The sequence below is a fragment of the Cyclopterus lumpus genome, chromosome 17, assembly GCF_009769545.1.
Source record: "Cyclopterus lumpus isolate fCycLum1 chromosome 17, fCycLum1.pri, whole genome shotgun sequence".
Lineage (NCBI taxonomy): Eukaryota > Metazoa > Chordata > Actinopteri > Perciformes > Cyclopteridae > Cyclopterus > Cyclopterus lumpus.
The window spans coordinates 15507976-15522138 of record NC_046982.1 but is presented as its reverse complement, the minus strand read 5'-3'; the positions used below and the strand labels follow the sequence as shown (position 1 = coordinate 15522138).

General features: G+C 41.0%; 1 protein-coding gene across 14 annotated transcripts in view; it reads left to right on the top strand.

Annotated features, from left to right (window-relative positions):
• The window catches only part of tnk2b (tyrosine kinase, non-receptor, 2b), a 47592-nt gene extending 36678 nt beyond the window's left edge, over positions 1-10914 (top strand). For 10 of the 14 annotated variants that reach the window (XM_034554534.1, XM_034554526.1, XM_034554532.1 and 7 more), the window contains 12 exons: positions 144-263; positions 682-808; positions 950-1096; positions 1406-1515; positions 1757-1951; positions 2261-2352; positions 2925-3047; positions 3317-3750; positions 3898-5109; positions 6643-6738; positions 8010-8140; positions 8460-10914. In XM_034554534.1, coding sequence (XP_034410425.1) covers positions 144-263; positions 682-808; positions 950-1096; positions 1406-1515; positions 1757-1951; positions 2261-2352; positions 2925-3047; positions 3317-3750; positions 3898-5109; positions 6643-6738; positions 8010-8140; positions 8460-8466 — 2794 coding nt within the window. In that variant the 3' untranslated portion in view covers positions 8467-10914. The remainder of the gene's footprint in view (positions 1-143; positions 264-681; positions 809-949; positions 1097-1405; positions 1516-1756; positions 1952-2260; positions 2353-2924; positions 3048-3316; positions 3751-3897; positions 5110-6642; positions 6739-8009; positions 8141-8459) is intronic. The other 4 variants (XM_034554539.1, XM_034554533.1, XM_034554538.1 and 1 more) reach the window with 4 other exon arrangements.
• The last annotated feature ends 3249 nt before the right edge of the window (positions 10915-14163 follow it).

Here is a 14163-nt window from a genome sequence, read left to right as displayed (position 1 = left end):
CAAAAGCTTTATAGATTTCCTTCTCATTGTTGATGGTACTGTATTGTCGAGGCGGGGGAGGAGGTGTGTGTAGGGGGGGTGGGGGATTGTAGCGTTGTAGCATGTACCATTTATTTTACAATATTTGACCCTCTTATCTTCAGGAACATCCTGCTGGCCTCAGCACACAGAGTGAAGATTGGAGATTTTGGCCTGATGAGGGCGCTGCCCAACAACCATGAGCACTATGTCATGCAGGAGCATCGAAAGGTCCCCTTTGCATGGTGGGTGGACTGAAAGCTCAAGAACCAAAGCTGTACTTGGATGCAATTCAGGCATGGATACGAGTGGTTTTAGTGGTTAGGGAGGGAATATGATGTATTTTTTTGCAGAAAGTTTCCACAAAGAACTCTAATCAGTCACAGCTGTGTTCCTGCCGTGCTGATGATTGTTATGAGAGACTTGCTGTGTTAATGTTTTTAAATTATTGGTCAAATTACGTGCATGGCAAAACATCAGTAATATTCTTTTCTTTTTACTGTTTTTATTCACGTGCATGTATGATTTTAATGTTTCCAAACACACTCATTTTTTATGTTTAAATACTTTTAAAGTTAGAGGAGCTGCATTGAAAAAATAATTATAAAAGTATATATGTCCAAAGTGAGGACATTTCACATTAAATTGTCCGTCCTGCTTCAGGTGCGCCCCAGAGAGTTTGAAGACCAGAACGTTCTCTCATGCCACTGACACGTGGATGTTTGGAGTCACTCTCTGGGAGATGTTCACATATGGCCAGGAGCCTTGGCTGGGCCTCAATGGGAGCCAGGTAAACAAAACAAATATTGAAACACATCTTAAAGCTAAAGTAACACAGGCAGACCCAGAACACTCGTCACATTTATTCACACTGATGAATTCTTCAACTCTTTGACATTGTTTTTTCCTTTCTCAAAAAAACCCACCCTAGATCCTGCACAAGATTGATAAAGAAGGTGAACGCCTCCCAAAGCCTGAAGACTGTCCGCACGATATCTTTCATGTGGTGCTGCAGTGTTGGGCTCAAAAACCAGATGACAGACCCACCTTTGTTGCCCTGCGTGAGTTCTTGCTTGAGGTAGGAGAGCTGCCATTTGGGTAGTCAATGTTATATATCCATGGGTATTATATAAAAGTTTTTAAAAGCAAAAGACACTTCATTGTAATCTTCACATCTCCGGTTCAGCAATCCTCATGGAATGGATTTTCATCTCCACCTAGTGGAGTTATTGCAAAGAATAAACTGAAACCTCCGCTGTAAGGATAACAACAACCAGCTAAAATAGGATAGCACAATAGGATAACGTCCATGATGTAATCTATGGCCCATTCATAAATGTTTGCTGTTAACTTTGGTGTTTCATGTGTGTTTTTTGTGTCTTTACATGCGGGTGTTTTTCAGACCATGCCCACAGACATGTGTGCTCTGCAGGACTTTGATGAGCCGGACAAACTCCAGATCCAGGTCAATGATGTCATCACCATAATAGAGGGGAGGTGAGTGTTAATTACATGGACAAGATGCCTTCCTCCAAATCTGTGACTTTTATCTTCCAGACTTACCTGCCAACCTTAATACTGATAAATACTCTTTAAAGGGAACATTATAAATAACAGCCTAAAAATGTTGTTAAAAATGCCTATGTTAAATGCGCTACATTGTAAATATTAACACGTTCGATGTGTAGTAGAAATGTAGCTTTTTTGATAATGCCCTCTCCATGTTTGTGTCTTTTAGGGCAGATAACTACTGGTGGAGAGGTCAAAACAAGCGAACCCTAAAAGTCGGACCTTTCCCCAGAAATGTGGTGACATCAGTCGCAGGTTTGTCAGCTCATGACATCAGCCGGCCGCTCAAAAACAGCTTCATCCACACAGGACATGGAGACAGCAACCCTCATCGCTGCTGGGGCTTCCCTGACAGGATTGATGAGTAAGGACTAACTTCTGTTTATTCACTTTATGTGACTTTACTACCCGAATGTACCCACAGAGATTTTACATGGTTTTCATGTCTCTGAATTACTTTCTGAAAATGTATCATAATTATGCCCCATATTGGAAGTTGGTGGTAAAAGTCCATATAGTTTTTGCTGCGTTGGAATAATAAACTCTCACCAATAGATGGCAGTAGCACAATACTACAAGTGCCTAATTTATAACAACACTATAACACCACGGTTAGGTAGATTCACTATATTGACATTTGCTGTAATTAAGTCTGGTGCTCTCTTCCCTCCAGTTTGTACCTCGGTAATCCCATGGATCCTCCTGATGTCCTTAGTGTTGACCTCAGTGGTGCTCGGCCCACACAGCTACCAGGACGAGCTAGAAGTGAGTTAAAGAGCTCCAATAAATACTGAGACCATGCCATAATGATGGCTGTTTTGATCGACACATACCAAGGATAAACACTCCCGTGAGACTAGGCCGTATCTCTGGGTTCAAACTCTATTTGGCACCATTGATCCAGACCCGTTTAGAATTACTCAATTTGGTAATCGTGAAAGAGTTCGATCATATATGTAAACAAAATACCACTTTTCACAACTGATCTTAATCACCTCTGTAGACATAACTGGTGTAAACATGTTGCCTACCGCTAAAAGCTATATTAACATGCCTGTCAATCGATAAAATAATCAGATTCCACGTTTAACATTTGGAATCTGATCATAACATTGATTGTGGTTGAGAATTTTAAGAGAATGGCAGATTTTGCTTTGGAAATACGGCCACCAAACAGCTTGCTTTTAATATTTCTTAACACTCGTCGGCAAAACATTCATATGTAATCTTACATTTGCCTCCTGCCTTATCCCCTAACCTTTTATCTTTGCTGCTGTCTTTTTTTTTCCACCTCTGTGTCTCCTTTGCGATGGCGGTATTTGCTTTTATTCTTCCAGAGGAGCCTCCTCCTCGCCCTCCTCAACCAGCAGTGTTAATCAAGAGTAAGTCTGGTTTCTCTCAGCAGCTCCTCACCCATTGTTCCTGCCCTCTCTGTTCCCTCCTAGCTCCACTCCTCAAAGGTACATTCCACACGTCTTGTTCTTTGCCTGTCTTTGCAGTGATTCCGCCATCAACTTTCCTTTCTTCGTATCGTTGTTCTCCATCTTTCCATCGGCGTGTCCCCTCTAACAGGTGTGCAGTGTCCGTTCTGTGCACAATAGGACTAACTCCAGACCTGGAAGTGTGTCTTGTATTTTTCTGGTGTGACGTGATCTAAAAGAGCTTTGCTGTCATCACCCTAAATGTTTTTCAGTAAAGTAATTAACATATTGTGTATTTGTGTCTCCAGAGCCTTGCTATGATGCAGTAAATGATGATGAGGATCTGATTTCGGCAGGACTAAAGAGATTATCACTTCGGAAAACGGGTTCCGTCAAAGGCTTAAAACTCAAACCTGCTGCGTGGGTCTCTGCTTCCAGACAGGGGATTGGTCGGACTTCAGGCTCAGGCCACAACTCCAACAGGGACGTGTCCCTCATTGACTTTGGGGAGGAGTTCCCCCCGCCAACTCCATCCCCTTCCCCTGTGGTTGAAATTCAGATTCCTTCACTTGCAAAGCTAGCTTTGGAAACGGAGAACATCATGGACCGGACCCCGCCTCAGAGTCCGTCTAGATCGTTACCCCGTCCCCTTCACCCTACACCAGTAGTAGACTGGGATGCCCGGCCATTACCCCCACCTCCGGCCTATGACGATGTCGCCCAAGACGAAGACGATATGGAGGTACGGTAGGAGGTGACACAGCACATTTCACATTGCGCCAACATTTCATGGACATGCGATGTTTATCTCCTGTACTGAGATAAACATCCCATGTCACTTATCCATAGTAGAATGGATCAAAGTTGTAAATCTTCTTTCTCCACAAAGGTGAGCTCTATCAACAGCTCAGAGCAGCAGCATGAAGAGGAGCAGAGTGATATGCATAACCCAGATGAGGCTCTCTTCTTGAGACTTCAGGTTGAGGGTGATGCTCTTGTTTCCAGGGGTCCAGACAGATCAGGTCTGGAGGACAACCTCTTTGTCCCCAGCAAGCAGAGCCAGGTTCTGTCCACTTCCTTCTCCCAGTCAGCAGAGATCTTCCAAGAACTCCAGCAAGAGTGCATGAAGAGGCTAAATGTACCGACTGGAAGCGCTGCACAGTCAAGCTCGCCGTCCCAGATCGTGTGTCCCCAGACACAAAAGACCGAGGAGCAGCAACAGCAGAGTGTCTTCTCCTCCAATGAGGACAAACCCCAGATCCCCCCACGTGTCCCCATACCGCCTCGCCCCATAAAGAGGGGCGACTACACATCCGCTCGCTGGTCACGGGATCTCTCCTTGTCACCGACACCAGCAGACATCACAGAGGATGTTTCAGGCCCAAACCAGGAACGACCACCTCAGATCCCTCCCAGAGACCCTTTGTCCCAGCCAGGCTCCAGGACTCCCAGCCCCATGGGCTTGGTAGTGGGCTCCCCCCAGCAGAGACTCTACACTGCCAGCCCCACCGCCATGCAGGCTTCCCTTACCTCCTGTCCCTCTACACACACCTACGGCTCCTACCTCTCCACCTCTCCAGGTAAACTCATGCCTACCACGCACAGCTTTGCCTCAGATCCTAAATATGCTGCACCCAAAGTGATCCAGGCGCAGGGGAAGGACTCCGCCAGCAAAGGCCCATGTATCCTCCCCATCGTCCGTGATGGAATTAAAGTCAGTAACACCCACTATTACCTTCTACCAGAGAGGCCCCCATACCTCGACCGCTACGACCGCTTCTTCAGGGAGGCAGATAGCCAGCCTGCCAGCAGTGTGGAGGAGAGACACGTACGGCAAGCAAACACTGCCATGGTCAGACCCATGGTGGTCAGCAGCCAGATTCTCCAGAGACACGCCCAGGGACAGGGGCTTGTCCAGCCAGGCGAGCTGAAGGCTAATTTCTCCTCCAACAATAACAGCAGTCTGGGTGGGCCACGGTCAGGGATGAAGACATTAGTTAGTCTACCTCGCGTCTGTTCAGACGGGCTGTCAGCAGCGGTGGTGACTGCTTCCTGCATCAGGACAGACGGCGGCGGGAACTCAGCTGACAAGGTCAAAATGGTACGGTCGAAGTTATTTGGATTGCCTTTTGCAACCTTCATTTGAAAAACACTTCATGTATAATTTTACGATTTATATCATGTGCTAAAAGGTCATATTAATAGCTTCAGTAATTAAAGTCCTAAGCGTGCACGCTTTCTCTATGATGAACAGTTAAATGCAATACATAGTTGACCCTTTGTTCTCCTTAATGCCATTTTCATTGCTTTTTTGTAAATTAGAATTGGATAAAAAGCCCAGTTCTTAAACTAGATAGTCATCAGTTCTTAGTTTCCTGTCACTTGTATGAGAGAGAACGGATTCTAATGTCATACAATGAGTGCTGTGCATATTTGATACATGGTTTGCTTGACACCTCTTAAATATTAACTTAAATATAAACATTATGGTGTACAGTGTATAACTCAAGGGGGTAGCGCTGTAACCACTTGGCTCCCAAGGCCCTCTGTTTCCCTTTTTGTTAGATACTGAGCAAAAAAGTTTGCAATTTCTTGCACATATAATGGTTGCTTTAAACTGCATACATATGTCATAATTGAACAGATTACCTCCCTATTCAAATACTCTTCAGAAACAAATTATGACTGATGTGTAACGGCACAACAGTTTCAAACTGGAGCTGAACTTTTGAAAGCCAATGAATCAGACTAATTAAAACAGGAAGTTCCATTTGAATAGCGTTTCAGTACAAGACTTGTTAGCATACAAACACGTCCTACATTCCCATCAAAATGACAAAGCACAAGCTTCTCAAAATTCATTAAAAAAAATGCAAATGTTCTTTTGAGACAAAGACCAAAATAATGTTTGCTGTGAATTGATTTAGGAATTCAATTTTTTATTTAATTTTTCCATTTGTTGGCCAATTTATTCTGACACCAGTTGAACCTCATTGAACTGGAGGCAGAATCACAGTGAAACACCAGAGGCTCTACATCGATCAGGCGCTTTCTGTCATGGATGCTGAGATCTGTGGCCGCACACAAGGTGCAGTAGCAATTTGAGGTCATAAACTACTGCAGAGGATTTCAATGCGAGAAGTAGAAATGCACTATGCATTTGCTCACTGTTGAAGTTGAAATAGTGGTGGTAGAGGTAGTCGGGAATGATGTGGTGCTATTGTCTTTATAGGTATCAGTCAATAGTGATAAAAGATAAATCAAATAATGGACTATGCTGCAAGAAAGTCTCATCACGCAGCAACAGTGTCAGTGTTGTCTTAAGGTAAATTTACACAAACACAATTAGTAGAACATGATGGGTGACTGCTCGAAAAAGGCTTCTCAAATATTAAGTGACAAAAACCTTTTCAAGTAACAATATAACTTGATTGTCAGATTTAGGAAGTGTTTTACATAAGTGTTACAGCTGATTTCATCTAAAAGAAAAGGACCAAGTCGTGCTTGTAGGTGCTCCTGAGGTAAATGTTGATGGTAGTGTTGAGTTGATCAGGGAGTGAGGCCTCACAGCCAGGGGACTGTGAGTGTTGTTGGATGATACAGATACTCATGCTGTGCATCTTGTGTGACGCAGGTGCAGGAGGCAGTTCACGGTGTCACAATAGAGGACTGCCAAGCCGCCCTCCAAAACCACAACTGGAATGTCCAGAAAGCTGTGCATTATCTAAAGGTGAGAGCATTTATTTGTACGCTATGAAAAGCTTAACCTTTTAAGGTGTATTTTAGAAGGTTAATGCACTGCAGTTTCCTCTTATCTTTTGGTCATACTGTGATTCTATAGTGATCACAATAATACAGAGTTTTTAGTCCATATGTTACCCTGACGCTGACAAAATATACCGTAGTTACGGTTATATGTAATATACAGTAGTTAGTTGAATGATTAAAATGAAGTGTACTTTAACCTTCAATCATTTTATAAAATTGTGAAAAATGAAAGCTTAATTTATTTTACTCTGCTATTTATCTTTTACTAGCTTATTTAATTGCCCTATCGTTTTGGTCTTTGCACACATTTAATGATTATGATTCGACATCTTTAACTTTTTCCCATTATCCTCATGATTATATATAATAATATATAATAATATAATTCCCAGACCAGACAACGCTGTGGTAGGTGTCATAAGGTGTCTACGCCCTAAAGCATTCCCTGCTTTGTCTATTTTACTTTAAGTTAGACAAAAGTTGAGAAAATAACACTCATACTGTATTGAAGAAGACGTGAAACTAGCAATGAGACTATAAACATTAGAACATTTACTAAGGTAATAAATCAAGGAGTCATATTCTCATAGACTTCTTTTTACGACCAAATGAGTCGCCTCCTACTGGCTATTAGTATGCAGCCGGCAACGCTCGGCTCTGAAAAGTGATGCCAATGCAGTAGTGCCATAAACTTGCATTCCTTCTGTGACTTTTTATGGCATTTTAATGAAATACAATTTAGCAATTACTAGAGGAGTCCTCAGAGATCCAGATCACTGCATCTTAGATCAGGCTTTTAGTCCTTCTCTCTTATAGCCTGTGCACAGGAGAAAGCCACCAACACATAGTCATGCAAAGTTGCTGCATCTCTTTTTGACTCTTTATAGATTCACAGCGGTGTTCAGCTCCCTATTAGCTGCCTGTGCTCAGGGGAACTGTGGCAGAAGGGAAGATGTGTTTAGATGGAACTAGGGAACAATTGTGTGCTCCTTAATAGTGTTGGCAGAGTTTAGAAAATACGGAAACGTGTTTGAACAAGACTCTGAGCTTGTATTACGTTATTGATTAATTTGACAATTTGCTTAACTGGTGCTGCAATATAAAAAAGATGAATTCAGCAGTTCCTGAAACATGAGGGTGTGACCCTGCTTTATTGCCCTATCTCGTCCCTCTCATCTCTCCCGACTCCTGGCTTCTTTGAACACGTGTTTTCATCTCTGTTTGTCTTTGCAGGTGGAGCAGTTGTTCTGTTTGGGTCTGAGGAGCAGGCCAGAGTGTCTAAAGCTGTTGGAGATGTGTGACTGGAACCTGGAGGTGGCCAGCACTCGGATGTTGGATAACTATGGATCCACAACAAGACAGAGGTACCGTATTCTGGAGCTTTGTTAATAGAGCACATATTTAGATGTTTCCAAAAAAATCATTTATGACCTTGCTCCACATTATGGCAATCAGATCAACTTCGTCACGTCTGTCTTTGAAGCATATCGTTAAAATATGATTCCTAGCAGGTCTTAGCTGCTGCTGATTTCTCCTCCTCCAAATTAGAAGTATTGCAAAAAGTTAACAGCAGACATATACAGCAGGGAGGCGGCAGTATGATGCAATGATGTATGCTAGGAGAATTTTGCGTTTTATCTCATGATTTTCTCAATCTAATCTAAAACATCTTTATATTTGCAGACGGTGACAGAAATCTGAAGCTGCTGAGCTCTGATTGGAACTTCATCCTCAGTAAAATATCACCAGAATAGGTGAATCGGCTCCTGAGCCTTCCCATATATGCTTCGGCTGGACCTCCAATCAGAAGACTGTTATTTAACTATAAGAGAATCAAGCACATTTTCACTGAACTAGCACAAAATACCAAACTTTATTATGGCTCTATTCATACCTAACATGGATTAAGGACATTTGTTTGCTAGATACGTGACTGACCACCTTTTCTAAGACAAAAATGACACTGTACTAAGTTCAATTTCAATTGATCAGCCTGAAATGTGTCATCCTAACAGGTTATGCCTAGTCATATTTGTGGGTGCTTCCATACTGTGACATATCCACCTACTCGTATCCTCACTGCCGCAATTGCACTGTTCTTTTGATAATGTCCTTAAAATGCCAGTTTCAAAGGGAATCTGAAGAAGGCAAAATTAGTTGAATAGTACATTATACACAGTGGCACTTCCTAAGATCTAATCGAAAATACTGTAGAGTGAATACAGAGTTGACCTCTACAATGCAAAATGTATAATGTTTACAAAATATTGATAAATTATTTTAATATATTTTTAACACAATGCTACGAGACAAGAGAAGACTGTTATGTTCGTTACTGGCAAGTCATTTTATGAATTATTTAAATGAGTGTGGCTTCAGAACAAAAGGGCCGTGCAGCCAGTGGACACTTCCTACTAAAGTATTTTCCTTATTCCTTGCCTCTGCAATTTGCCCAAACATAACTTCTGCGTATCAGCTGAAAACTCCTGCCAGCTGGGTATTTTTTGCATACTATGTTGGCAGCTAATAAAAGCAACGCAGGGAAATGTACCCACGGCACAGATCCTCTCCCATAATCATCACATTAATAACCAAGTGTTATATTTTGGTCAGCAGCTTTGGGGGCCATAATTTAAAACTGGACTGATGTGGCAGCTCTGTTTGAACCTTCTGCTGGGCATGACAATACATGTTCTGAGTATTGTCACAGTAGACCCCTCAGCAATGAACATGAACGTATGTGAGGACTCCACTAAAATTCACTTTTCTTTGGCCGACCAAATGTCAACCAACCAAATACTTTACAGGCATTTCATGGTCAACACACATCATCCTTCGTGTTATAGGAAAAAAATTAACCGTTTTTGCTAACGGGTACCCAACTACTTCCCCATTAAGACATTGGCTTTGCTCCAATCAGTCCCTCCGTATGTCCATGAAAACGTATGTGAAAGGTCCCGGCACAATCTGTTTGGGCAAAAGCTCCAAATGGCCTCTGAAAAAAAGCTAATATGGAACCACAACTGCTACCTGCCTGGGCAAATTAAAAGGGCTTGTAAGAATAAACAAACGTGTGTTAGGAATATATTTCTAAATGATGTACAGGACTGATTTTGGATGTCAACTTCCAGTTCAAGCTTTCTCCTGTGTGCAATAAGGCTGCTGTAGAACCTGGGACCTCCCAGTCTGTAAATCCATCAGTGCCATCCAGTTGTGTAAAAATAAGTGATGATGTATCCGAGTCATTGATTGCACAGAAGAAAAAAAAAACTTTCAGAATAAAGTGTTTGGTGACTCCGTTGTCCTCCCTGATAGCAGGATACAGTTGTACTTAAACCAAGTCAGTTTTGCCAATCTTTCCCTCTAATGTGTTGTGATTGTTAACCAGTGTGTGCGAGGGCGGCCTCCACAGCCGGCCCATGTGTTGTGTGTCTTTATACCAAGCTGCTGTAGTGTATTGAAGCACTGAAGTGAACCTTGTGGTGTTATGATCAACCCGAAGCAACAGTATTCTGTTGTGTTGTTTAAACTCTGTTTGAAAACTCTGTTCAGTTCTGTTTCGTCTTTGTTTGCCATATCAGATTCTTCAGAAACTGTCTATTTTGAATCATTCATATTGTTTGTTTGTTTTCCTTCAATCGAACTTCCCATTTCTTCCTCATGTGTATGTATTTGCTTCCCAGAATCTGTTTTAAATGCCCTTTTCATTATTTTACTCCTCCTGGGTTGTTGGAAATGTTCGAGAAGTTCATGCTGCCGAATTTATACATGTATTTTTTATTAAAGATTTCATTATTTTTTACCCCTTTTTTATTAATCTTTTTTTCTGTCACCGTAGTTATCTTTAAAGGAACTAGTGATGCTTGGAGGGGATATCATGCTGGATTTAATTTGAATTAATAAGACATGTTCCGAACAATGGTCAGATGCATAAAGGGAACATGTTGTGCTCATTTCAGGTCAATACTTTGTTCAGGAACATGTTTGTATTTTTCTCATACTGTGTCTGACTATACCTGTATTCCCCCTCTCACCCCTTCCTCTGAAAAGCTTGTCTCTTTAACCTTCAACAAACATATTTAACATTCAAGGACTACCGACTGGGGACCCCAAGAATAAATACTGTAAGAAACAACAATCATAATAAAGTGTTAACTTATTTCTTCTCAAAACATTATCAGACATATTATTAATGTCATCTGAAAAAAAGGGATTATTATTATTTTAGAAAACGAGTTTATTTGCATATTTTGTCAAATGAAAATATAGAAAATGAGGAAGTCTGTCTGTCACATGTGTGTCTGTCTCTTCATAAGGACATAGTGCCCATATCAATGTTGTGATACTTTATATTAGTTAAATGTGTGGCCAATCTGATTATTTTATCTGTTGAAACTGCACAGGCAGCAATTGGGTGTTTTTGAATGGAGCCCTTAAGACCCTGATACAATCATATTTACATATACTATAATGACTAACGATTTGTTGATATGCTACACTGGCTTTTTTTGAGATAATGTACTATGATTTCTTTTTACAACTTTTTTCGACATACAATGCTATGGCTTATACTCATACTCTACGTTTTTAATGACTTTTTTCCACATACTATACTGACAACTTTTTTTCAGGTCAATAAAATATAAAACTTTATCACATAATACAAAATGTATATAAACGTATTTAAAAAATATATAAACATTGAGACAGCATATATTAAGAAAAATATCATTCCGAATGCTGCTAAATACGGAATTATACAGAAATTGACAATAAAGCTGACTTTGACTTTTGACTTTGATCAAATTAGAAACTTTGCAGAGCGGGGATCAATTTTATATAAATGTAAAAAGATGGAAATGACTGAGAAACAGCTGAAGTCACAAAACACACACACACACTCTTTGATTGTGACCTCCTCTCCCTCTATTCACCATCACTCTCTTCTTTCACACACACATCCTGCTGTACTGTTGAACCCGAGGAACCTCTGCTTACTAATGAGAGACCCAGTAGGCCCTCCATTCATCTTAGTGGTGTGTTTGTGTGTACAATATCATTACTCAGGCCCTGGGCAAATTAATAATGTCTCTTGTTCCAGTTGTTTGGGGCATTAGAGCAGAGGGCTCACAGGAATCTCCAGAGAACCTATTGTGGTTTTCACCAAACAGAAGAGAGTAAATAAAGAGGGACGAGAAAAGCAAAAACAGGAAGAGAGCTGCCGAGAAGGAGCAGAAGAGCAGATAAGACCCTGTGCCGTCTGGAAAAGAAATCATATGACATATATATATAGAGTATGAATTCTCGTATTTTTTTCTTTCTTATTTCGAAGGAAAAGTACATTTTTCACCAAGATTGTCTTTTTCGCTCACCATCTCATTTGTTGTTTCTAGTGGATCTAGCTCAGAGCTGAGCTCAGAGCACGGGCAGGGACCTTTTGTCTGCAGCGGAGGAGAGAAAAAGAGTGATGACAGGTTGACACTTGTGTAAAGACAGAGAGGCAAAAGGGAAGAAGAAAATCCCAAAAGAGATGTGTGGCTGGACTAGTGGAGCTGTGCTACAATATATGGAGAGCAATGTCTCTCTCTTTCGCTTCCTCTATGAGCATACTGTAATAAACATTCATTCTACTCTATTTCCATTCTAAATGTAGTTAAATGCAACGGGGCTACAAATTAATATCACGAGTTTAATCAAAATATTTGCCAGATATCTCTATGATATGGTATATGTTTGATGGATTCCATATACATATCTTAAATCGATGCATAAAGCAATGAAGCGTGTTCCAATTGTATGTTGTCAGAGAAAACCTTAAAATATATATGCGAAACAACCTGTTTGATGCAATACAGTTGAATGTAAGATCAATATTCCCTTTCTTTAAGCTCTGGGATTGTCTCCGACGTCTTGAGGGAAATATCTGGCTCTTAAGCCGCAAAACGATCCACTATGTTCACAAGCTGGTTCCTTACTCTGTCGGTCTTCTCCTTAATGCTGGGCAGCAGTGTTTGCTACTTGTATGTTAGAATTACCTTAGGAACTAATGAACTCCCACTTGATCTTTAAACTCCCCCGTCTAAACTATTTATTACCTTGTTTTAAGACGCGGCGTTCAAACCTCCTTTTTGCAACCCATTATATTAACTTACTCTGAAAGGTCTAGAAACCCTACATGATGTAATCATATGAAGTGAGACTGGAGAATGTCCCATCGTTTGACTTAATGAAACATGAAGGTGTGAAGGTCAGCTGTGAAATGTTTAGAGAGCTTATGAATAACTGCCTCACTGTTATATTATGTGCGTGTTCTTTCCGCCGACCTCCACTCGTGAATCTAATTGGATTTCTAGAAGTACGAGCAGACTCGATATATTGAAGAGAGCAGGTCCATGTGTGAGATGTGCAATAGCGGCTTAGACGAAGGACGATTACGAGGAGTGGGGTGTTACTACTGTACAATAGATGCAGGATAAAATAAATCCTGCTTAATGTACTGCAGTAGACGTTGCTGTCTGTTAATGCAAATTAAACAGGATGGTTTCATGTATTTGAAAAGCAATAGTCCATTAATATAGGCTGTACATTTAATATGGGTCTTATTTTTGTCATATTATTGCCTTATTATCACATTTCCGCTGCAGAAAGGGCATTCACTAGACTCCATTAGCTACAACCACATTTTCTCTGACTCATTTTTTTCTTGACAAACAGCCAGAGAACACTGAATTTAGAGAAAATGTTTTAATTGTGGTGGTTTGCGTGGTGCCAAGTCACTTCATCCTCAGCTCGAGACCTGCTTTTAAAAATGAAGAAAAACTGTTTCCCTAATTGTGAATCCTAGGTTTTAATTAGTTAAGACATGCATCAATAAGTAAGTTAAACATATCTTATATATTATATCTTATACCTATAGTTAAGTAATCCTTAAGTGCCGTCCCATTTTGGTCAAAGCATTAGATGACTAGAGTCTGGGACCATTTATTTTGCATCACTCATGTTACAGCAATTCTCATTCTGTAACACTGTAATGAACAGTGTAGCAGAGCCCGGACAGCCTCCACCCCACACGGTACACTGGTATTAACATCTACTGGACTTGTGGGTAGATAGGATTGCCTCCTCTGCACTACACGTTTGCAACCAATCTACTGAATAAAAAGATGACTAAAACTTAAACCACAAACAGGAAAGTATTATTTTAATGCAGTGCTCCTATAGGGTAATACATTAAAAAAAACTTGAAATACACATACAGGGAGCCAGAGTAAGTCGAGACCGCCGTGCAAACACAAACTCCCGAGAAGTTTACGGCTGGAGAGAGACAGAAGGAGAGAAACCTACAGCTGGAGGGAGGGGGGAGCCTCTCATCTCTGCCTCTGGGTCG